Source organism: Pleurodeles waltl, chromosome 6, assembly GCF_031143425.1.
Source record: "Pleurodeles waltl isolate 20211129_DDA chromosome 6, aPleWal1.hap1.20221129, whole genome shotgun sequence".
NCBI classification, from domain to species: domain Eukaryota; kingdom Metazoa; phylum Chordata; class Amphibia; order Caudata; family Salamandridae; genus Pleurodeles; species Pleurodeles waltl.
This window is the reverse complement of record NC_090445.1, coordinates 1,612,463,939-1,612,487,137: the sequence shown is the minus strand read 5'-3', so window position 1 is coordinate 1,612,487,137 and position 23,199 is coordinate 1,612,463,939. Positions and strand designations below refer to the sequence as shown.

At 41.2% G+C, this 23,199-nt stretch overlaps 1 protein-coding gene across 5 annotated transcripts in view; it reads right to left on the bottom strand.

The window, feature by feature from the left end:
* The window catches only part of STXBP1 (syntaxin binding protein 1), a 183,672-nt gene that overhangs the window by 39,537 nt on the left and 120,936 nt on the right, over positions 1-23,199 (bottom strand). For all 5 annotated transcript variants that reach the window (XR_011205069.1, XR_011205068.1, XM_069241502.1 and 2 more), the window contains exons 10-13: positions 21,900-22,007; positions 19,784-19,844; positions 9,952-10,020; positions 6,521-6,601 (exon numbers count right to left, since the gene is read on the bottom strand). Coding sequence is in view for 3 of the 5 variants with exons in the window: in XM_069241502.1 (XP_069097603.1) it covers positions 6,521-6,601; positions 9,952-10,020; positions 19,784-19,844; positions 21,900-22,007 (319 nt within the window). In the remaining 2 variants the exon portion in view is untranslated. The remainder of the gene's footprint in view (positions 1-6,520; positions 6,602-9,951; positions 10,021-19,783; positions 19,845-21,899; positions 22,008-23,199) is intronic.

The following is a 23,199-nucleotide window of genomic DNA, read 5'->3' as shown; positions in this document are numbered from 1 at the left end:
GGATCCAAGATGTGTTACAGGGCTGGTAGGAAGAAACTTATTACAACTTAAGGAAATTGTCCAGCAATAAAAAAGAAATGTATCATGTGTAATAGAATTGGGCATTTTTCAAGGGTGTGCAATCAAAGAAAAATAGATCCGAAATGTAATGTAAATATGTTGCAAAAAGGGAAGGGGACAGATGTAGTTTCCCTGGGGACAGTATGTCAGATGAGGACGTAGAAGAGTTGGTGCATTGTGATGAATCCCAAAAACAGGGAATAGATGAAGTAAATAACACAAATAGACCATACCATCTACCTAAATGTGTGAAGGAAATTGATACAGTGGACATGACTATGTGGGCTGACTCTTGTTCGCCATACACAGTGATAAAGGGACCTGGTGCTGGGTGGACAAAAAAAATTTAGTCAATGGATGTAGAGCTGGTTGGATATTGTGGAACAAAATTGCCTATGATGAGGATCTTCCAAGCAAATTTGTGTTTCAAGGGGATAAATGCTCAGTGCCAGGTGTATGTGGTGGAATAAGGGAAAACCTTATTAGGATGGCGTGAAAAGTTGAAGAAAGCACAAGCAATGAGTAGAGCAGTGAATTTACCCTTGTTGTTGAACATGAGTCCATTACAGTTGCAGAGAATTTCCATGAAAATTGGATCATTTTGTGTTAAAATTAGATACTGAAACGTATTGACTTTTGGGTATTGTAATTGTTTTATTGTATATTTTGTATTGCATGATATTCAAAGTTATAACTAGAGTAATTTTGTATAGGGAGAAATGTAATAACTATATGTACCAGGGACGGAAAGTGGATTAGAATATGGAACATAGGAAAATAGAAAGTATTATGTTTTAGAAAAAAGAACCTTCTTTGGCAGTTGATGATTATAGCTTGCCCAGGTTGGTCACATTGCACGTAATCTTCAATAAACCTTATGACCTGCTATAACCAGCAAGAAGAGGAGAGTGTTTTCACATATGGCATCAGGGTAATCTAAGATAACAGAAGAGGTTGTGGATGAGATAACAGCGTTAAAAGTGTGTTTCAACTCAAGGGTATGGCGGGGAGAATTTATTGCTAACCTACAGCAGATATCTGTAAAACTTAATGTCAAGAGACAAGGAAAATGAACTCTTGAAAAATAATCAACATTCTATCCCTTTTAGATGCATCTTCAACAGCTCTGTGCTTTCTGCAACTAGATCATTACTTCTGGTGCTCTCTCAGAGACTCCTTCTTGTTTCTAGGTTTCATGTAAAAAACGGGGGAAGTTAATTTGTAGGCCATAGCCATATCTCTTTAAAATTCTTGGTGTCCTAGTCACATTTCAGTGGAAGTCCAGAGATAAGCGTTTTCATATTGGATAAAAGAAATTATAGAGGATTACAGCCCTATAATCTTCGGATGGATGGCTAAATGACCAAAACCAGCTTCCTGTGCCTCCCATAATCTTAAAATAGCCAAAACTGAACTTCATTACCTGGTAAGAATCTAGTGGAGAATGTATGATGATGCTCCCAAGGCAGAGTTTAGAAAAGTTCTAGCCTCCTATAAAAAGCTGTTTTTTAGTACTAGACAAGTCTATTATTCTAACAAAATTATTAACTCTGACACCCAGAAAGAGGTGTTTGTCATTGTTGGAGAACTCTCTGATTTGTCAAACAGTTCTCCAGGAATGACACCTCACTCAATTATTTCAATTGAATATATTCTTTATGGATAAGATCTCCCAAATTAGGGCCATATTATGACAAAGAAAATATCCCCTTAACAGCTGTGGACACAGAGACAAATTCCAAAAAACTATCATCTATCTTCTAACTGTTCTAGCCACATTAAAGTGTGGCTGTCTGTTGGGCCTGTGTCCTTACAAAATCCTTAAACAATTGGTTGATAGAAACATCCCCCCTCACACCCTCAAATACCTCTTTATAATGAGGAACTACTGCAAGCCACGTTAAAGAGGCAATATTGTTCCCCTTGATGAAAAAACCTTGAACCAACCATGCAGTTCCTAAAGATTATCTCCAATTTCTCTAATCACTACTTGTCCTAAAATTATTGAAAACTATGTCGCTAAGATCAATTTGCATGAGACCAGTTGACTTGGCTGTTTTCAAGAAAGCCCTAAGCACCACAACTGTGCTCTTGTCATTTTTACATGCTCTGAAGCTTTAGCTTGATCAAGGTCACAATAGTTTTCAGATCTTCCTGGTCCTGTCAGGTGCCTTTGACAAGCTTCACCACAAAATCATTGGGAACCTAGGGCCAGATGTACAAAGGCTTTTACGCGTCGCAAACAGCGAAAATCCCAAGTAACCTGGTTACCGACTCGCAAAATGGGACTGCAAGTCGCAAATAGGAAGGGGTGCTCCCCTTCCTATTTGCGAGTTGCATCGCGATGTAGGATTGCTCTGTGACCACGAACGTGGTCGCAAAGCAATCGCAGTTACCACCAGTGTCACACTGGTGGTAACCCATTTGCCTTCGTGAATGGCCTTGAAAACATTTTTTCAGAGCAGGCAGTGGTCCATAGGACCACTGCCTGCTCTGAAAAAATTAAACAGAAACGATTCATTTTTCATTTTGTAAAGCATCTCGTTTTACTTTAAGGAAAACGGGCTGCATTACAAAAAAAAAAAACTGCTTTATTTAAAAAGCAGTCACAGACATGGTGGTCTGCTGTCTCCAGCAGCCCACCATCCCTGTGAGTGCTGCGACTCTCAAGGGGGTCGCAAATTGCGACCCACCTCATTAATATTAATGAGGTGGGCCTTTGCGACCCCCTTGCGACTCGCAGATGGTGTCAGGGACACCATCCTGCATCCGGCATTGCGACTCGCAAATTTTGAGTCGCAATGCCGGAACTTCGTACATCTGGCCCCTACTGCCTTCTAGACAATTTTATTCCTTGTGTTACAGGTGCCCCTACTAATAGGAGATATTTTTCTTTTTACAAGTCCTTTTCTCCTGAAGACTATGCAGCACAATATTAGGCAATGAAAAATGTTGACCTTTCCTTGAATAATGATCTTAACATGTCCTCTTGGTTTTAATATGTACGGTAAGTAAAACATTAACTAGTCACATTCTCATAGCAAATCAGAGGACACATAGTACATGAGCCAAGTGGTTACTCAATGTTTTTAAAAAAATTAGAGCTATTTTAAGTGCCATCACCACCAGTAGACCTTCAACATTTTTGTCATTGATGACATGTAATAGGTGCTATATAGTGATGATTAGCCCTCTGCTTCGTTAAACCTGTCACCAACTGGAAATTGCAGAAGAGAAGCTCGGGATGCAGCAGATTAAATCTGTGTTTCACTGTGCTGCTCCCATGAGGGGTCTCTTCAAAACAGGATCCTTCCCACATACCTTGTTATAACTCAGTGGTGCTGCATGTGTGCTTTACTATAATATATTGAGCTTCAGTTTTTTGGTCTTAACTTCAAAGCGTGTAGGTCCAGGTGTGAAGGGGTTTTCTCCTTTCATATGGTATACTTATACAACTGTGTATAGCAGTCCCCGGATTGGCTATTTAATTGAATTCGAGCTAAATGTGTATAGAGGCATTCCCAGTCAGGCAGTTCTCACTTTTTCTCAAGTTCTGCATTAGTTCTAGTAACAGAAACGCAAGATACATCACCTGTTTTCCTGTCGGACGTCTAATCTGTATAAACTTTAAAGATTATCCAAATGAGCTGATCCGCCATCTAGGAAAACAGAACCAATATAGCATCTGCTTCCTTATCTAAAAATATCCCTGTTGGGTGAATCTCGGTAGCCCAAGAATAACCTCGACTCGGAGAGGCAGATGGAGAGCAGAAGCAGGTAGAAGCTATGCTACTCTCACAGAGAAGATGCCACTTATATATCCTAACTGAACTGAACAGAACAGAATCAGGATAAAATAGTGAACCATTTGAGGTTAAAACTGTTAGGGCCTGATTTAAGATGCCTTAGCGCTACCATAGCATCATTTTTTTATGCTAAGGCGGCGCTAAAGTAACTTTTTACCCACACCATATTCACAAAGTGGCGCAATGCATGCATTGTGCCACTTTGTAACCCCTTGAGCCATATTATGCCTGCGCCAGACATAATGTATAGAAGGGGGCGTTTCCCCGTTAGGGGGACTGAAAAAATGGTGCAAAGAAATTTAAGAGATTTTCCTGCACCATTTCTTTCAGCACTTTTTACGTCTGATCAGAGCAGGCGCTGAAAGGGGGCATGCCATTGAATATAATAGGTCCCTATGTACTCTGTAAGAGTAGCGCCAAAATTGTGGCGCCACCCTGCAGAGTACATCAATAGTGTCGGAATTCCGATGTTATTACCCCCTACCCTGGGCCATGGTGCGCCATAATTTAAATTTGGCGCACACATGGTGGCGGTAGGGGGCACTAAGGGGTGCAAGAAAAGTGGCTCACTGGGTGCAGCACCACTTTTCTTAAATCAGCCCCTTAATTTCCAAGACATATGGATCCAAAAATAAACTGCTTTCTTATGAAGCCAAGAGTTGACATTTAGGAAATTGCCTTATGATAGACAGGGCTAGTTAGAGATCACTTTCTAATTTATAAAACACAAAAATTCCAAAGTGCATCTGTGGCTGTGAAAGGTGCACTAGAAAATAGACTGTGCAGGCTCATTCCTAAATACCAAATATTTCTGAGAGGTATGGTCTAGTACAGACAAGCAGGACGGCCTTTTCGGTGAACAGTGGGGTCATTTACTACATTTAAGGAGATATGTGTGTCAGTATTAGAAAAACAATGGGCCATATTTATCAAGGCTTTGCTTAGCGCCTTGCACTACGCAAGGGAGCGCAAGGATGACACAAAACCTAAATTAGATTTATCAAGCCACGCAAGGCCGCCTTGCATGGTCCTGCATGGCTTGATAAATCTAAAGTTAACGTAAGGCAGTGCAAATCATTCCCTTAAATTACTCTGCCCAGGGGGGAGTTCCACAGGTGGACTGTGGGTGTTCCCACGTATCCTCCGATGGATTTTGGTGCATTCCCAGATTTACCATTAAGGTTAGACTTGGGAATGCATCAAAATGTTATGCTTCCCAAGTGAGGCATAACAATATGTGTGCTGCATAGAAAGAGGAAAATGCCTCTCAGGATTGTTTTTTTGCAGGAAGGTGACCATTCTTGTGCAAAACCAATACTGCCTACAACACAGGCATTCTTGCACTGTGACGCAAGAGTGCCTGCGTTGGCACAAGGCAGCCAAAAATGTGCCAGTGCTAAGAAAAGACAGGGATAACCCATCTAAGGTTAAATACAGCACATTCCTGCCCTTTCACGTATCAAGGTGGTTTACTGCACTGCATGAAAGATTGCTAAATCTGCCCCTATGTTTGCAACTTAGTGAAGGAGACTCACATAAGAATATGAGCATGTGTATCAGTCATTTTCTTTCCCACATCTTTCTAATATTTCAAATTAGTGTTCAAAAACAATACAAAAAGTTCTACTCGTTGCACTGGGAACAGAAGAATAGTTATCAGAAAATGCTCCTGGATTAACAATCACATATGCATATTCCTTTGTAAACACATAGGGGGTCATTTTGAGTTTGGCACAGATCATGTTGATAAAAATGCTTCAGTCCAAACAGGAGGAGCACCTTCATTAAAACTGTAATGTCATGGCAGGTGATCACCATTTTTTGTAACTCAAAAACTACACCCTAAATTGAAACTTGTTTCTGAAATACAATCAATAATACTAATGTTCAGGGAGTGTTCCCCTGCAAGTGAAGGCCCTATACTACTTGGATTGGCCATGGCTCACAAGACAGTCCTGGGCAAGAAAAATATGTGTCAGAAGGCCTTCCCTAAAACGGACAAGCCTTCCAACGCATGAACAGAAAAAGGATGTGGTGTAATGGCGTAACAGCCACAGCTGCCAATGCTAGAAGTGGCAGGACTAAGTTGGAACCAGGTTCGAGCCTCAATGTTGGCGCAACATTCTGTGATTCCGAGCAAATCTCTTGATGTCCCCGTGCCGAAACCAAACAAAAAAACAAAAGTAAATGTGTCCTTGTGTAATGTAACTGATGTTGATCTAGAGCACTCCGATACGTTCGAGTTGAGTTTGCACTATATAAAACTGCAGAAAATAAAACCTAAAAACTGGCAGTTCTTTGGAAGATGGATCTTGAGGGTTATAGGCCCAGAAGTTCTCACATTTCAATACATTACATTGGAACAATGAGTTTAGTAGCCTAGCTGATTTATAGAAGGCCTCACACCCTGCTAAACCCCAAATGAGACCCCAAATCTTTGAAGATAATACATGCTGAATTCTTCTTAGTAAGCTGTTGGTTGAATGGCTAATTTTCCCTCTAAAAACATCTATGCAATATGTAAGTTAATAGAATTATTTTCAGTTTCCAGTAAAATATGTACCCTGTGAATAGCAATATTTTATCCTGTGCTACAGTTGGTGACTTCTGGCCTCCGACTGACTATCACAATGAATGTTTTCGAGGAGACCTACCTGTTCCACCCGGCACAGTTTATCTACTGTCCCTTGATAGTGCTTCATGCAGTCCTCTGCAAGATGCAAGTGAGTGGAATACTGTGGAAGAACAGAAAGAAAACAACATGTCATATAGGATATACTTCACTGACAGTGGGCATTAAGCAAATTGGTTCATGCATCACTACAAATGAATCTGTATAAACAGTTGAGGTGGAAAACTCCACACATAAAAAGTACATCATGCCTACTGAGTCCAAGGGCCTAAGTCAAGATCTTAGATACAGGTTTTTGCTTCCAGCCTGTGCCTTCATTATAAGTGAACCATTAATTTGATTGGCCCACTAACAGGAGTTAGCAGACACATAAGAATTATCAGGTCCACGGATCAACGCAGTCTTGTTATACCCAGGGCTTTTGCAGATTCATCTGAAAATTCCCAGTTTCTCAATGGAATCTCAGTGTTCCCCCCAGAATACCCATCAACTCTGAACCCTGAGAGTTGGCGGGATTGCCAATAAAGTTAACTTGGGGAGAGGGAATTTATCAGGTTCTGGGATACCCAAAAAAGCTAATCTGTTTGAATCACATGTTGCCTCTGGTCTATTGCAATGTTCATCTAGTTAACATTAATTAGAACATTGGAATGCTGGAGGCTCCATTGAAAACAATGGAGTGCTGCGGGCTTTTACTGGCCGGTAAAAGCCCGCAGCACCAACATTCCAATGTTCGCTTTGTTCACAGCAACAGCTGTGAACAAAGCCTCACGGAGCCCGAGGGGATTTAAATCCCCTCGGGCTCCGTGAACATTTTTTTCTTTTTTAATAGAACATTCTGCCCTGTGTGGCAGAATGTTCTAATAGCCTTAGAACCCGCCGTAGCGGGCTCTACTAGCGGGGAGCGGGCCTTTAATAGCCGGTAGAGCCCGCTACGGCGGGTTCTAAGGCTATAATAAAACCCTGCAGGGTTGTCACAATCGTACATTCCACAATCATGAAGACAGAAAATAACACAACGCAATTTCATCAACAAAAGTGGTGGGGCTGTTTCAGCGATTTTGTGTTATGGTCACAAAGGGACGACAAAGATTGGCTAAAATTAGAGTTTGGGGGGGATAACAGCATTTAAAGCGCAGAATGCTTCTTCATTAATGTTGGGGCATTCAATGTTACCTCCATAGTCTGACAGTTATTTAACTATCCATGTTTCTTGCCTTACGTGGGACCTTGACAGAATCAGTAATGCACCTTTGTGAAATCTCCTAATAAACCACTTTAGAGTTTCTCTGTGCACAAAACAAAACTTTGTCAAGAAATCAAGATTGGCAATGTAGATATTAATAAGCATGCCCTATATGAGACTTTCCACTTTGATGCTTCTGTTAGATTAGCAAATTTCATTTTAACATCAGCACAGCTTAATGAGGATGAATTGTTCTTGTGAAAGATTTTCAACTTGTGACATGACAAACCGTTAAATCAAATGTGTACTGAACAATTATTACTTTAAAAAAAAATTAACAAATAATGTCATCAATATAGGTAAAGTAATATTTATTTCTGTGGTCTAACAGATTTTTATAGAGGATGCATGTTTGCTCCCTGAAATTGTATTACAAAATGAATTGTTAACCAAGTAATCTGTAAGATTTAAGAAGAACAGGTACATTTTACTCATGATACCTAGAGTATTGTATAAGGGATACGTTTATGTTTTTTGTGGTATCTCTCTAAGGCCATTTTTTTGTTCATCATGTTCATAAAATGAATAGGGTTGCATTAGAAGTGTGACTTCTACCTGATTTTGTTACACAAGATAAATTTTTATTGATTCAGATATTCAAATTATGTTGAGAAATGTGTTCACATTCCTGGATGTTGTCTCTCAGATTATGAGGTTGATTACGAGTTTGGCGTACGGAAAACTCCGTTGGCCAAACTCCTGACAAGGTGGCCTCTGCCTACGCGGCAACATCCCCACCGGAGATATTATGGGCTTCATGCTAGTTCGGCAGACGGAAACCTACGTTTTCGCCCACTGGCCTATTGGGAAACAGACAACCCCATTGTCTCCAGCTCATAATCGAGCTGGCGGCAATGCTAACGCCTGCAGGGTGCACCAGTACCGTCGCAAGGTTCACTGTCTGCAAAGCAAATATTGTGATGGTGCTGGCCAGTGGGACCCCCGCCAAGTGCGTGGGAAGTGCAGGGGCCCCCCTGTGACCCTCTGCACCTGTCCTCCACCAGCCTTCTCATGGCAGTTCTACTGCCATGAAACCACTGGCGGAGAATGAGATCGTAATCCTGGCGGATTAGGACCTCCGCCACTGCCAGAGCTGTCGGTTGCCTGGCGGTCTGACCGCCACGTTTGTAATGTGGTGGTCGGACTGCCGCATTGGCGGCAGTCCAGACTGCCACCTTGACTATGGTGGTCTATAGACCCCCACACTTGTAATGAGCCCCTATATCTAGAAAGGTAACATTTCCAGAGGTTATAATTTTGATAGCAAATATTACCACTAATCCTACAGTTTGTCAGATTCTAAATAAAAGATAGTGTGCTGTTCTGAATTGTCAGCTACAAGATTTTATATCTATTTATTGCTTAGGGTTTCTGAATATTAATTTAGTGACCACTTTTGCTATTCCCAAAGCCAGCTGGATCGTATATTGAGAAATACAACCACCGGTCTACTGGAATATCGTATAATACATTGGGAGAATTTAGTTCTATATTCTGGAAGTCCATTTAGTTTTATATTAGGTCGTAAGTCACTTCCCAGGGTCTGTTAAATTCTAAGATTTGCCTCTCTAAATGTCATATTTAGAACATATATCTGTTTTTCCAATTTCAGTCAGTCTATTTCTACAATAAGTGGAAGGCTGTTTATTGTGGTAATAAGGGTTATTTTAGGATGGGGTGTTTATATTCCTCTAGGAGGCTACAGCTCTTATTTGGGGTTGGTTATCTTTTCACAGGACATTTGTTTTTTTTAGTAGTAGGTGTCACTTTTACTACTTAGGCCTTTGGAAGTTTTCAAAAAGTAATTGGATTTTTTTCTGGAATTTGTTACATATCATTGTAATCTGGTGCCTGCAATCTTAAAGTTTATTAGACAGACATCTAAGAAAACACAAATTTATCATGGTGTGTATCTGATTCTATGAACAAATATGTAAATTGTTCCTCAAATGAACCTCATTTTAATTTGAAAGTTGTGTCTTTCACATAAAGAGTTGTTAGGTATTATGAGGAGAAACACTCCATAACAATGTTTCTCCTCATTAATATTAATTCACAATCAGTCAGTTTTCTCAAGTGTATATTTTAAAGTTGAATATTGACCAAACATAAACAATTGTGCCAAGTAAGGCTAATATAATGCATGCATTCCGTGTTACTGGAATCTATCTAATTCTAATACGGAACAAAATGAAAGGCTGCCATACCTTGCTGAGTTCCTTCTGGTACTGGGGCATTTTCTTTAGCATCTGCGACAGGTCTCTCATAGTGGTTTGCTACAAAAGAAGAAGATTCATTTTTACACAATGAAACAAAACACATTATTGCATATTTAGCATCCCTACGTCCTGCCCATTGAGATTGTACTGGGTAGGTCTAAAGGTATCATTGGCTAGAATGTATTATGGCCCATTCAAAAGGAATATTTTAGTGTAAAGTTAAACCTGGTTGTTGGATTGATTCTAAAATTACATAAAAAACTGAGGTGGGTTAGTAATATCCTTTGTGGTTCAAAATTCAGTCTACATATTGCCGATGATGCCCCTTTCCTTTTAAATGATGCTTTTGGTATAGCTAATAGTATCAGTAATAATAAATATCTGTTTTTTTCATTATGGTCCTCTAAAACACCAAAATGTGCACCCTAGTAGGGGGTAGAATCTAAAACATTGATGTGGAGGTGAGACAAAACAGCACAAAGGAAATGAGCCCACAACTGAAAACAGAGCTACACCACAATCCTCACACTTGATTGAAGAAGAATGTAGAAATGTATATGGGCATCACCTTTGGCAGACGCAGAAATCCCAGTTTTCGCCATTTTTCACTTATGAAGGCATAGAATAATGGTATCAATTTGCATAGAATTTTTTTAATTTGTGCAATTTTTCCCAGATAACTGTGAAGTATTGTTTGTAATGTAAAAAAAAATATATATATGTGTGTCAAAAGAAAACAGGATTGAGGCGAAAAACACCTTTTCTATACTACATATAGGTATGTATTTGTAACTGTCCATTGTCCAGGCCCTGTGGCTAACCACACCTTTAACCACCAAAGGCTGTGCACAGAAGGGGTCGGTTGCCAATGGTGGAATAGATGCAGGATCAGGCCAAAAGGCAGGCTCTGTGGCCAACCACTAATAGACCATAGCCGTTATAGAACACGGGTGTAGTATATCATCAACAAAAAATCACTGATAATATTATGTTACAGGGTTATGGTTTCTTCTTCTCATAACACTTTAATGTATGTTTAACAAAAAACCCAATATCTCTTTAAAATGCCACAGTTAAAGCGAGGTACAGTTATGAAAAAAGTTAAATCCCCATAAATAACTACCCAGTCTGCACATGTCTTTGTTTGACTCATCCTCTTTCCAGCGGCCCTCCGGTGTCTCCTAGTTTTGGAAAACGTTTGACAAAGCGGGAGTTCTGGTTGGGGTGAGTTAATCACATTGGGAGTAGCGACTGCCCGTCTCGGCGCTGCATAAGGCAGACTAGTACTCTGCCGCCAGGATATATCGAGGAGCACAGCTCGGGCGGTGATGAGAGATAAACATGTTTCTCTAAATTAGCTGTGTGCAGCTGAGTTCACGGAAAGGTCAATTGAATTACATGCCTAAGGAAAGGCTGGAAGCGCGGCTTTGACAAGGGAGGCGGCGGCGGCATTCCTGAAGGGGCAGGAGCCCTTTAATTTGATCACAAGGGCAGGAGCCCTTTAAATTTAGACTACCGCGTTCCCGCCCGCGGGACGCGCCCGGGCAAAGCCCGGGCCAAGGGCGCGCCCGTCTTGCGCCCGTCATCGCCAGGAGGAGCCTGGGCTGGGCCACCCCCCTAAAGTTTTGTTTGTTCTGCTATTTTGACTTGGTCTAGAGGTTTCAGGAATCTTGTCTGTTTAGTTTGACTAGTTTTATTTGACCTCAAGTTTTATCCAGTATTAAAGGGGCCAGTGGAGCAAGTCTTTATCAATAGTAGGAAATTCTTTAACTGGGCCATCGGAAAGACGATATGGGAAAGAGGAAGGCCGATGATGTAGCAGTATCCCACTCTCGGGTTAAAAAACCCAAAAAACGTACTGTTGGGAAAGTGGAGGGATGTTCTACCACAAATCTACAGCAATTCAAAACAACTGATTCATTGTTTGAAGAGGTTGAGGCAATACTGAGGAGTCCCTCTGTTGCTGGCCCTTCTATACTGGACACCATTCCTTCAAAAAAGATTCCTGATCTCTTTAAGAAAAAAACACAGATGCATAGAGTAGAGTTCAAGGCGGATCTACACCCTCCAACTCACTCCCAGGGTGTAATTCCTTCACTTTTGGAGATTTCACCATTTTTGGTGGAAACAAATGGATGTTTACCTGTAGAAGGTGCACCTTTCTAGAGGTGCACGTCTCCGCCTCTTATTACCATTCCTTGTTCTAATAGGTTTTCGGTTTTATCCACTAATTCTGTAAGTCCTGGACATTTACAAACCTTATTCGCAGAAGGAACTGACAAAGACTCTCCGGATAGGAAGATGGGCAACAATGAAGCTTCTCAGTTAGCTATCATTTCTCAGAAACTAGATGATGTTAAGGGTCTGCTGGTATCTTTGATGAACAAAATCTCTGGACTCTATGATCAAAAGTCTGGTTGTAATTGCATTGTGCCGTATGAGTCTGCTCCTTCTTCTGATTCACTGCTGGATACCAAAAAACCTAGTTTCTTTACCTTAGGTGACAAATCGACATCTCTTTCTACACACAATATTGTTAGGGGAAGTAATGGCAGCTCTCCAAGGCATGGCAGGTCTGTCTGTCAGACCATGTCTACCATCAATGAGCGAGTTCCAAAATTAGGTGCAAACAAGTGCGGATCCACCTCTGGAAGGGGGGACAAAGGTATTCCCTGTTCTAAAACTCCTCAGTTAAACTCAGGTGGAATGCCCTTTGCAGCAAGTTGTCGTGCTAGTCCCCGTTCAGCTACACACCCTGACTATTTGACATTCCTACAGACCCGTGATCTCAAGGGAAGGTCAAGAAGATGGAGGGAAGATGCTATTATATATTTGACTAGGGTGCCAAAGCTACCTCAGGGCAACAGAGAGTCGAGTGACTCTCTAATTAATAAAGTCATTCATTGGATACGCTCCCAGAGGAACTGTCTCTCTGTTATCAGGTCTGATATATGTGAGGTCCATAGATATAATCAGTTAGGGTCGGATTTTGATTATATTGCGATTCTTTTTAATGATAGTAGTCTAGTCAATGATCTCCTGGCCTTCGACACACGGACATGTACATTAAGTTCAGGTAGGGAATCGAACCTTAGATTTAGTAGTCAGCCGCCTGGGGTCCCGTTATGCAGAGGATGTTGTACATCTGGAACTATTGTAGCTGGGGTTATTCCTTCTTCAGACAACTCTTTAACATCTAAATCTGAGAACCCTTCCCCTTCACTTTCTGAACTGGACTGACTGATTGCCCCCTGTACAGTACTTCCTAAAACAGTAAACGATGAGTGTCAATTTACAGGGACTCTATCTACTGCCTCTCTATTGAGAACTAAGTTAATATCTACGCCTCCCAAAATCAACATCATATCTTGGAATGTTACAGGAATTAAGTCAAAGTTGGGTGACCCGGAATGGGTAAGCCTTGTTATTAAACAAGATATCTGTCTTTTTCAGGAAACTTGGACTGCAGAACAGATATCCATTCAAGGCTTTACAACCTATTTTTCTGCTGCCCAACCTGCCTCTGGTGGTTTTGGAAGACAGATAGGAGGGTTAATGATTTTCTTGAACAACAAGCTAGAATGTGACCACTCTATGATAAAGTTTAATTCCTATGATCTGCTGGGTGTGCAACTCACATTCCGACCTGGATTTAGGATGATAGTTCTGAATACTTATGCAAGATCCGTTCCACGTGGGTCAGAATCAATTGTTCTCACCCAGTTGACGGATTATATAGAGCTTTTGGACTCTTCAGATCTTCTGATTATAGCTGGTGACTTTAATTGCTCTTTTGTGTTGGACAATACCATCAGCAATTTGACTACTGAGGAGGACGAATATTGGGGTATTCCCCAATCTAAGGAAATGGCGTCTCTGCCTGTTTCCCATGTTGCATCTCAGTTGTCCTCCCTTTGTCTGAAATATGGCCTGAGAGAATGTAATGGCCGCACTAAATCAGATCCTGAGCGAGCTATTACTTTCAAGCGAGGGCTTTCCTTTAGTACTATAGATTATATTCTGGTCGACATGAGGCTATGGTCAAGTTCACTGGACATGGAAATAGTACCTCGCCTGGACAGTGATCATAATACCTTGTGCCTTGTACTGACCAACCATGCATTTTTAAGAGTCCAGCACACAACGATCACTAACGTCCCACCCCCTTACCTGAATCATAGACGTTCTCGGGTCTGTTGGCCGAAGGCTGAATCCAACCAGTACTTGATTAGGGAAATATATTCATCATTTTTAAAACTTTTTGCAGATTACGAGGAACAAGAAGCCTCTGATATTCCTATTATGGCTATCCACAACAAATTGGTGGATTCCCTACAGGGTATCTTCTATAGGGAAATCCCTTCCAAACCGAGATCTGTTGACATCCCTCGTAGGGATTGGTACAATCAGGATTGTGTGCGAGCAAGATCTAATTTAAACAAGGCTGTAAAAAACTCTACTCAAGTGGCTATTAAAGAGGCCCGACGTAGGTATGCTAATGCCCTGAAACAAGCTAAAAAAGACTGGGATAATGAGATATGGCAGAAGCTGCTTGGAGCAGTTAAACATCAAGATGATAGTTCCTTTTGGCGGCTGTTGACCTCCAGCTCGAAAAGGGGTAATGATGACATTGGCATGTATATTCAGCCCGAAAGATGGGTGTCCTATTTTTCTGGAATTTATGCTCTGCCTGCACCGCAAGCTCTGGAGGTCCCTGGATATGATGAGTGTTGGGCTGTTACCAAGACTTCAACTGAGAGCATTGTTTTTACCTTAGCCGAAACAACAGCTGCAATTAATTCTTTGAGGTCAGCTAAAGCCCCTGGTCCAGATAAGATTCCAGGGGACCTGTTTAAATCAGAACCAAAGATATGGGCATGGTACATTAATTTATTGTCTAATGCCATAGCAGCTGGTAGCCCTATTCCAGATTCTTGGCGTGGTGCAGAAATAATTCCGATTCACAAAAAGGGTGATGTAGGTTTACCTGCAAATTATCGACCAATCAGCCTTATTGATATCCTTCAGAAGACGTTTGCTAAGCAAGTCTTAGATAGGCTTACTGATTGGATTCAGGATAATCAAATTTTATCCCCCTTACAGGCCGGCTTTCGGCCCAAAACTAACACCATGGACAAAGTCTTCAGGCTGTCATTACTATTTTGGAAGTATGTCACCCTATCTAAGCAAAAACTCTATGTTGCTTTTGTAGATCTAAGATCTGCGTTTGACTTTGTCCCAAGAGAGAAACTATGGGGAGTATTAAACAAAATCGGAATCCCAGGAAACTTAGTGCATTTAATTCAAAGGTTACATGAAAAAACATTTGCACAAGTTAGATGGGGCAATCGGGGGGAACTCACCGACAAAATAGATATTAGGAGAGGAGTGCGCCAGGGCTGTGTTCTTGCCCCAACTCTATTCACATTGTTTATTAACGAGGTGGTGCAAGTCGTTACCAACTGCCAAAATGATGCTCCATCCTTGAATAACCACAAAATTCCAATCTTGCTATTTGCTGACGATTCCCTCCTGATCTCCAGAACTCCTATGGGTCTCCAGGTACTTGTGGATAAGTTTAGTTCGTTTTGTGGTGACTATGGACTTGAACTTAATCATAGCAAAACTAAACTTATGACCCTGGGCTGTGGTCCCACTAAGAGATATTCAATTTTCTATAATGGAACCCCCCTAGGCATGGTAAGCTCCATAGATTATTTGGGGGTGAGAATTAGCAACAATCTGCATTGGGGGGCCCAAATCGATAAAAGTTTAGCTCTTTTGGCCCAGAGATCTGGGGCTATTCTACGCTTCCACAAGTCTACCTCTGAGAGAGTGATTACTCCAATCATTAAAATCTACCGAGCTAAGGCACAGAGTGCTGCGGTCTATGGGGCAGAAATCTGGGGGTCCTCGAACACTGGCAAGTTGGCAGTGGGGGAAAACAACTTTGTAAGGTCAACTTTGGCTTGTCCTCGTAATACCCCACTGCTGCCAATGTTCTGGGACCTTGGCCTTTCACGCATCTCAGATGTAATTGCCCTAAGACCACTGCTTTTCTGGGTCCGTGTATGGACTACCCCTGAGCTATCTACATACAAGGAGTCTATTCAAGACATTCTAGATAGACCAAATGTTCTTACCATTCCTTGGTTTAATCACATCTCAAAATGGTTTCATAGATTGGGTCTTAGCGAGTTTTGGAGCCATCCAGAAAGTATAAGGAAGGATCAGAAGAACCATTTGAAAACTGTTTACTGGATATATGTCAGGGAAAACTATCTGCTGTGCTCAACACACGGCAGATTGACCTCACAATTTTTTTATTTCAAATGGTATCCGTATCTGGAACCATTCATGGATACAATTCTTGACCCATTAAGTAAGAGTTTATACATTCAGTTCAGATATGGTTGCCTGCCTCTTAAATCTTATGGTAGTACACGGGGTTTGACTACAAGATCTGATCCTTGTCCTAGTTGTAATCATATTTCAGAATCTATTGTACATTTTATGTTTATATGCCCTGCATATATGATTGCGCGACGGAAGTGGTTACGACCTGTGTGTAGAAATATGGGGATAAGACACTGCATGGCTGCCTTAAGGATCATGATGAGGGATACTTCCCTCCCTCTAGCTTGTGCGGTTAGCAAGTATATTGTAGCTGCTTGGCATATACGTATCAGTTCCCTGGGGAAAAACGATGATGAGGAACACATTTTAAAAGGAAAAAAACATAAGAAAAAAGTGTTTTAGCTGCTAAATTTTAATTATGCACCTAAGATTGAAATAAAACCCCATGTTTAATTTAAATGATAGATATTAGGGGGTCAGGTGCATTTTGACTTTGATGGCAAGTAATTTTATGTGTTTTAAGGCTGAACATATGTTATTCTATTTTATTCTTATCCCCTTTTTTAACTAAACTTCTTTTTCTTTTTTACTCAATTGTTGGTTGTTTGCTTTTATGGTTGAAAGTAACCGAATAAAGCTATGTGACTTGAACTACCCAGTCCATAACTCATCCACCAAATGCACTGCTTGTGGAGTCACAATATTTATATCAACAAATAACAGAAATTAACAAACTAACATTATTAAATAAAAACCTATAGCCAAATAAAAGAACATAGTGCATCCATCCATAATGATGTCTTACATAATGTCAATTGTAAAGTGCTGCATAATGTCACCAATAAACTCCACTGAAGTAATTTGGGATGTCATCTGCCACACCATCAGTGAGGCATGAGAAGTGCATTTGGTGTGATATTTGTGGGGCATATATCTTTTTGAAAACCATTATTGGCCCAGAAAAATATTTCTTTTTGATGCCTATGAAATAAACATACTGTTTCCAGCTACATACTGCCCATCTTTAGATTGGGACGGATTAGGCAGAAGCTCAGATTTCCCTTGCATTGTTCATAGATGAAATCTGTCAATTTATGTCCATGTGATGGAAGATCTGAGCAAATAAATAAGCATGTTCAATTCTTCTTCACAACATATGACCAACAAAGAGAAAAGGATTTCAAACTTATAGTGATCCTTTTCAGAATCAGACTGTGTAGGTAGGATGTGCAGCTCTCCTCCATTATTTAGTATGAGGAGAACTGCAGGGTTTCCACAGGAAGAGCCTCATCTGGCCCCACCAGTGGAAATCCTTCACTAGGCTGACAATCCACCACACAGCCACCCGTGGCAGTGGCAGTCGCCCATCCTACTTAGGGTGTTGAAACAATCACTGGATTTCTCTGCTCATCACTAGAAAATCCTCTGCACATCACATCCAGTTTTTTGTTCTTCAGAAACAAACATACATTTTGGGAGCATTTTTTTTTAAGTTTGCAGAGTGGAGGCAAAACAACATGGCGCATATTCAGCAAATTCTACTGCCTCCACGGCAACCATAACATTAATGGCTCCTCTGAAGGCTGTGGGATTTATTCAATCAATTAGCGTAAGTCTATTTAACAGAGAAAAGTCACTGGTAATTTTTCTTATTTTATTTTTATTGTGCAGTCAATCAAAATATCTCCATATAAAATACTTTATTAACCAAGCATCTATAGTCAATTCAATAGAATGTAAAGATGCATAAAATCGCATACCCAAGAACACCATCACTCATGCTCAAATACATCATGCTGGGAAACATCAGGAACTCATGTGATCTCATACTTGACCACCAATTGCCCAACCAAGCTATTGGCAGATTCCTCTTTATACAGCCTTCATTACCTATTAATCAAAAGTACAATTCGAGTAGATATTCTTAAAACTTTCTAATTCACTATATTCAAATTGGCACCAAAACAGGCCTTTTATTTTATCTACTCGAAATGTATATCTCTAAATGCATCCTTGATTAATATGAGGATCTGTCAAGTCACAGTAATATACAAAAATAAAATATATTCGAGATAACATTGTACTAGTGAGTCACTGAATCTATTGTTATATACTGTATACTTACAGACATATTTATTGAGATGAACTTTGAAATACATTAATAACCAGACCAAAGGCTGTGATCAGACAGCCAAACTTATGTGGAAATGGTCTATAACCTGTTGAACGTAGGCTGTATAAAGAGGAATCTGCTAAGATATTGGTAATAAAGTACTGCACTCTATGTGGAGAAATGTTATCTGAATACATAATGAAAATAAAATAAGAAAAATGAACAGTTAATCTCTAGTTGAATTACGCTTGATTTGGGAAACAAATGCATAGTAGGTCAGCATCATTAAGTATAAAAGAATGCAGTGAGATTTATGCCAGACAGGAAAGGATTTCAAATTAGGGTGGTCCTATGCCAGGGGACTGGAGGTCATAGCCATCACACACCTGGTGGGCAGGTGGGCTTGCAGGCTACCTGCCAGGTTCTTAACGTGCCTCTATATTTTATAGGACATGGAGAGACTCAGTCCAGACTGTGGGGGTCATTATGACCCCCGCGGACGGCGTTAATATGGAGAAAAGTACTGCCAACAGACCTCAGTCTCCAGCCCGCCTGTGATATTATGACCCCACCTACCGCCATGGTTTTCGTGGCAACCTTACCGCCACAAAAACCACTGATAGGGGTCTTCCCCACCCCCTCCACAGTTTCCCCCCACCACCACTTCCTCTCCAGACCCTCCCACTACATACACACCCCTTCATTCACACACGAACACACGGATACACACACTCTTTCCCACATTCATCCACGCATGCATACATCCATTCACGCACACATCCACACACACCTACATACATACAAGCACACACGCATTTACACAACACAACATACACGCACTCACACATCCATACATGCATACATACAACATGCAACACATACCCCCACACACACACAACACCCCCCTCCCCTGTCGGAGCACCCGACTCACCTGTTGTCAGGGGGTCCTCTGGCAGGAGACAGGATGGGGCCCTGCTGCCAGCAGCAGCGCCAGCCAGCAGAACACCGCTAGGCCATATCATGGGTCATGATATGGTCTGCGGCGGTCTACTGGTGTGGCGCTGCTGCTGGCAGCAGCGCCACCTTACCGCCATCCGCAGGTATGGCCACTGCTGGAAATCCGCCTACCTTCTGGCGGAAATACAGCTGTGGTCATAATCCGGCTGACGGCTGGTAGCTGTGGCGACAGTCTTTTGGCGGATGTCGCCGAGGCGGTAGGTGTTTTTTACCGCTGGGCCCCTAATGTACCCCTATGTGTTTGCCAAATAGGCATAGGTAATTTGCCCAGTTTAGAGCAGCGCATCTGTGAAAAACTCTCCAGGAAATACTAGTGCACATCTAGGTAACTACCTTATCTCCTGTTGCCATCCTCTTGCTAGCAGAGAAATCCTTCAGGGAGCGGGTGACCTCCCTGTGGCAGAGAAAGAGAAATTGAGAGAGTTAACATATCTGTCACTAGCATCATCCTCATAAAGATCACCCTGTGCACATTCCTCTAGCCAGACCTATCTTGCCAACAAAGCCATCTATCTCTTCTTAGCCATCAGCTACATGTTATATCACCCAAATAACAATATGTGCCCTCAACAGTCTCTTTTTCCCCATTGGCAAATACCACCATCTCACCCACCACTACCCATCTAACCCTATATGCCGTCATTCTTATCTAGCATCACCACTGCCCAATAACCATATATGTAATTAGCAAAACCTATTTCTTCCATGCTGAATCAAGATGGTACTATTTGAAAATATCCAGCCTATAACCAAGAAGCCCCATACCATGAAACTTATACAGATAAATCACAATTTTATATTTAGGGAAGAGAGGGACAAGATGCAATACATATGTGGAGAGTAGGGTGAGATAAGAGAAGGGTTGGGGAGGTCCTTTGAAATAAAAGTTGACAAACATAATACAATACATTTTTGTTATGGTTTCCTTGTAACATGCAACTTAGTAATAGTTTCTCTAATTTTGCATAGATCCTCCAGGTAAGGCCATCTCCTCTTATCTCCTCCAACTAAGATCACGTCATCAACAAAAACACATCTTCTAATGAAACTAACATGTTCTGAACATACCTAAAACAAACTCACATGCCACTACAATAACCTTGACCTTCACAGGCAGCCAATGGCATAACATTTTAAGGTGAATCTAAACTAAAGGAAATGGATGTCAAATAGCAAATTGCAAACCCGACAAAAAGCTACAGTTGTTGGATTAAATTGTATAAAATGGACAAATTAATACCGTTTTCGTTAGAGGCTAAAAAAAGAATGGGGCACCACAATGGCTACGGCGTGACTCACTGTGAGAGCGCTGGTGATGTGTTTTTTTTATATTGACCTTCCTTTTACTTTGTACAAAAAAGCAAATATAAAATCACACAAGGTATCCACCGTACCACAAGTTAAACAACAAAAATAAACTCTACTGTTGCAGTCATTTTCCTCTTGGTGACGTTTGCCTGTCATCGAATTGTGTCCTCTTACCTGGAATTAGCAATATGGGATGTTTATGTACAACTCTGATATTCTGAATTTAAAGGCTACAGCCCTTCCAACCAGCTCCCTGAAAATGACACTTTCACACCATGACTGAGAGCTCCATTGTGGGGCAGAACACTGGGGAAGTGCAGCAGAGAAGGTGTGAGGATGGACATCAGTGACTGACATGAGGCAGGCAGACACAGCACGAATGAGTGGGAAGGAATCGAATGGGAGGTAGGTGACCAACAGTGAAAGGTTAGCCAATAATAAATTGTGTATGGGTGGGTAATGAGAAATAGTGGAGGGACACAGGGCCTTTCCCCATCAAACGGAGGATATGAACCAAAATAAATACAGCGCAGAGACAAATGGGCAGTTGGGAGCAACAAGTATTTGGGGGTAAATCAATGCTTCACAGAAACCTAATCCACCATATTAACTGCCATCAATACTACTTGTTTCTAACCTATTAACAGCATGACACTGGTACCAGTATCTCTAACCCCAGTAGTCTAATCTTAAGAAACTCTCCCAAAGCCAGACACCTCCAGTTTCATGACACTGAACCATGATCTCTTTGCAGCAATGTTTGTGTTAGTCCAAACTCCTGTATCCTTTCAGTCAATCACTGCCTTTTTTTAGTATTGTGAAGCTGTGTCTAGCACTGATTCAGACAAGACATCAGCTTTAGCTTCTATGGCTTCACCTTGGAGACACCATAACACACTTCCATTCCAGGCTGAAAGGCCTTTCAGTAAGTATCACATCAGAGAAACGCCACGAGTAAAGGTCATTCAGTAAGTATCACATCAGAGGAGAGCCATGCGTGATGTACACCATTTCGAAGGGCGCTTGATGGGCCCCAGTTTCATCATAGCTGTTTTTGAATTAACTAAATAATAAGATGATTCTAAATATATTTTATGTAGAGTTCCAATCACTGAGAAACCTGGTCTTGAAGAAAACTCACTGGGACACTTCTGCAATGTGCTTGTGGCGTAGAGCTACCCAGAGGTCATCGTCTTCATCCAGTAAAACCTCCTTTACTCTCTGTTCTCCAATGCCGCTCGTCTCGTACCTGGGAAAAAAGGGAATAAAATACTGTTACAGATCCTTTGGAGGCTATTCTGCCTTCTTTCTATTCGTTCCACTGTCTGCCATCTTGTGTATGTCCTTCATTGCCACCACCGTAGGTTTTTTAGTCTTTTATTTCTTTTGCACAACATGCTGCTTGAAGGTGGCTTACTGACAGCGCAGTGCACCAAATCGTGACCAGACCCCTCTGCCCAAAGCCTTCCAATCACCGGATAACTAGTCACCAAGGTCCAGAATAGATCTAGGGCAGTGTTTTCCAACCTGTGGGTCACGTAGGTCGTGAAAGTACAAGCAATAAATAAGGATGCCTTTAAATTCTGTATTATCTTGTTACATTTGCTGCACTTCAAAGATAGAGGTAAAATGTAAGGCTATGCCTTCTGCTGCTCACTTTTTTAACATGGGGACTGGTGTGTACACCATGCAGTTAAAGAAAGAAAAGACAATTATGTGACAATCTTGCTGAGGAACAAGAAAGGTGACAGAAAAGGCTGTAGGGTGTATTTTTTCATAACAAACAACAAAATATAAATACCTGTAAATAAACTGTACACATTCAACAGTTACGCAACAATGAAGCACATTGTTAGAAATGGGGTTTCTGGTTGGCTATGGTATGCACCTAAGCCAGGCAGAACCCACTCACTCTAGTCAGGGCAAGGGAGTTACACGTCCAAGATAACCCCTACTCACCCCCTTGGTAGCTTAACACAATACACGTGACGCAATATATAGCACAAAGGAACGCAACACCAAGTTATGTAAGAATAAACTGTTTTGCACAAAACATAATTAGCCCAAACATTACATGTCAGTAAAACCCTGCTACCTTAGCAGTTGTCAGAATGTTACACAGGTTACTAATACTCTGCAATAAGCAGTAGTTACACTAGAACACATAAGTACTCAGAATTCTGCAACATAAGCAGTAGTCAGGAATCACATTATTAAAGAAATGTACTTGTCATCAGAGTATCATAAATGCCTGTACCAAGAGCATTATAAATCATATGGCAAGTCAAGTAAACATACCAGCATGTCATGCCCATAACAGGAACATCAGCAAACGTATATGTAGTACATCATAAACTCAGCAGGTTAAGATATCACGCTATACCGTCCACATCAGGAACATGAGAATGAGTATGCCCACACTGTACATTTACTATGATGAA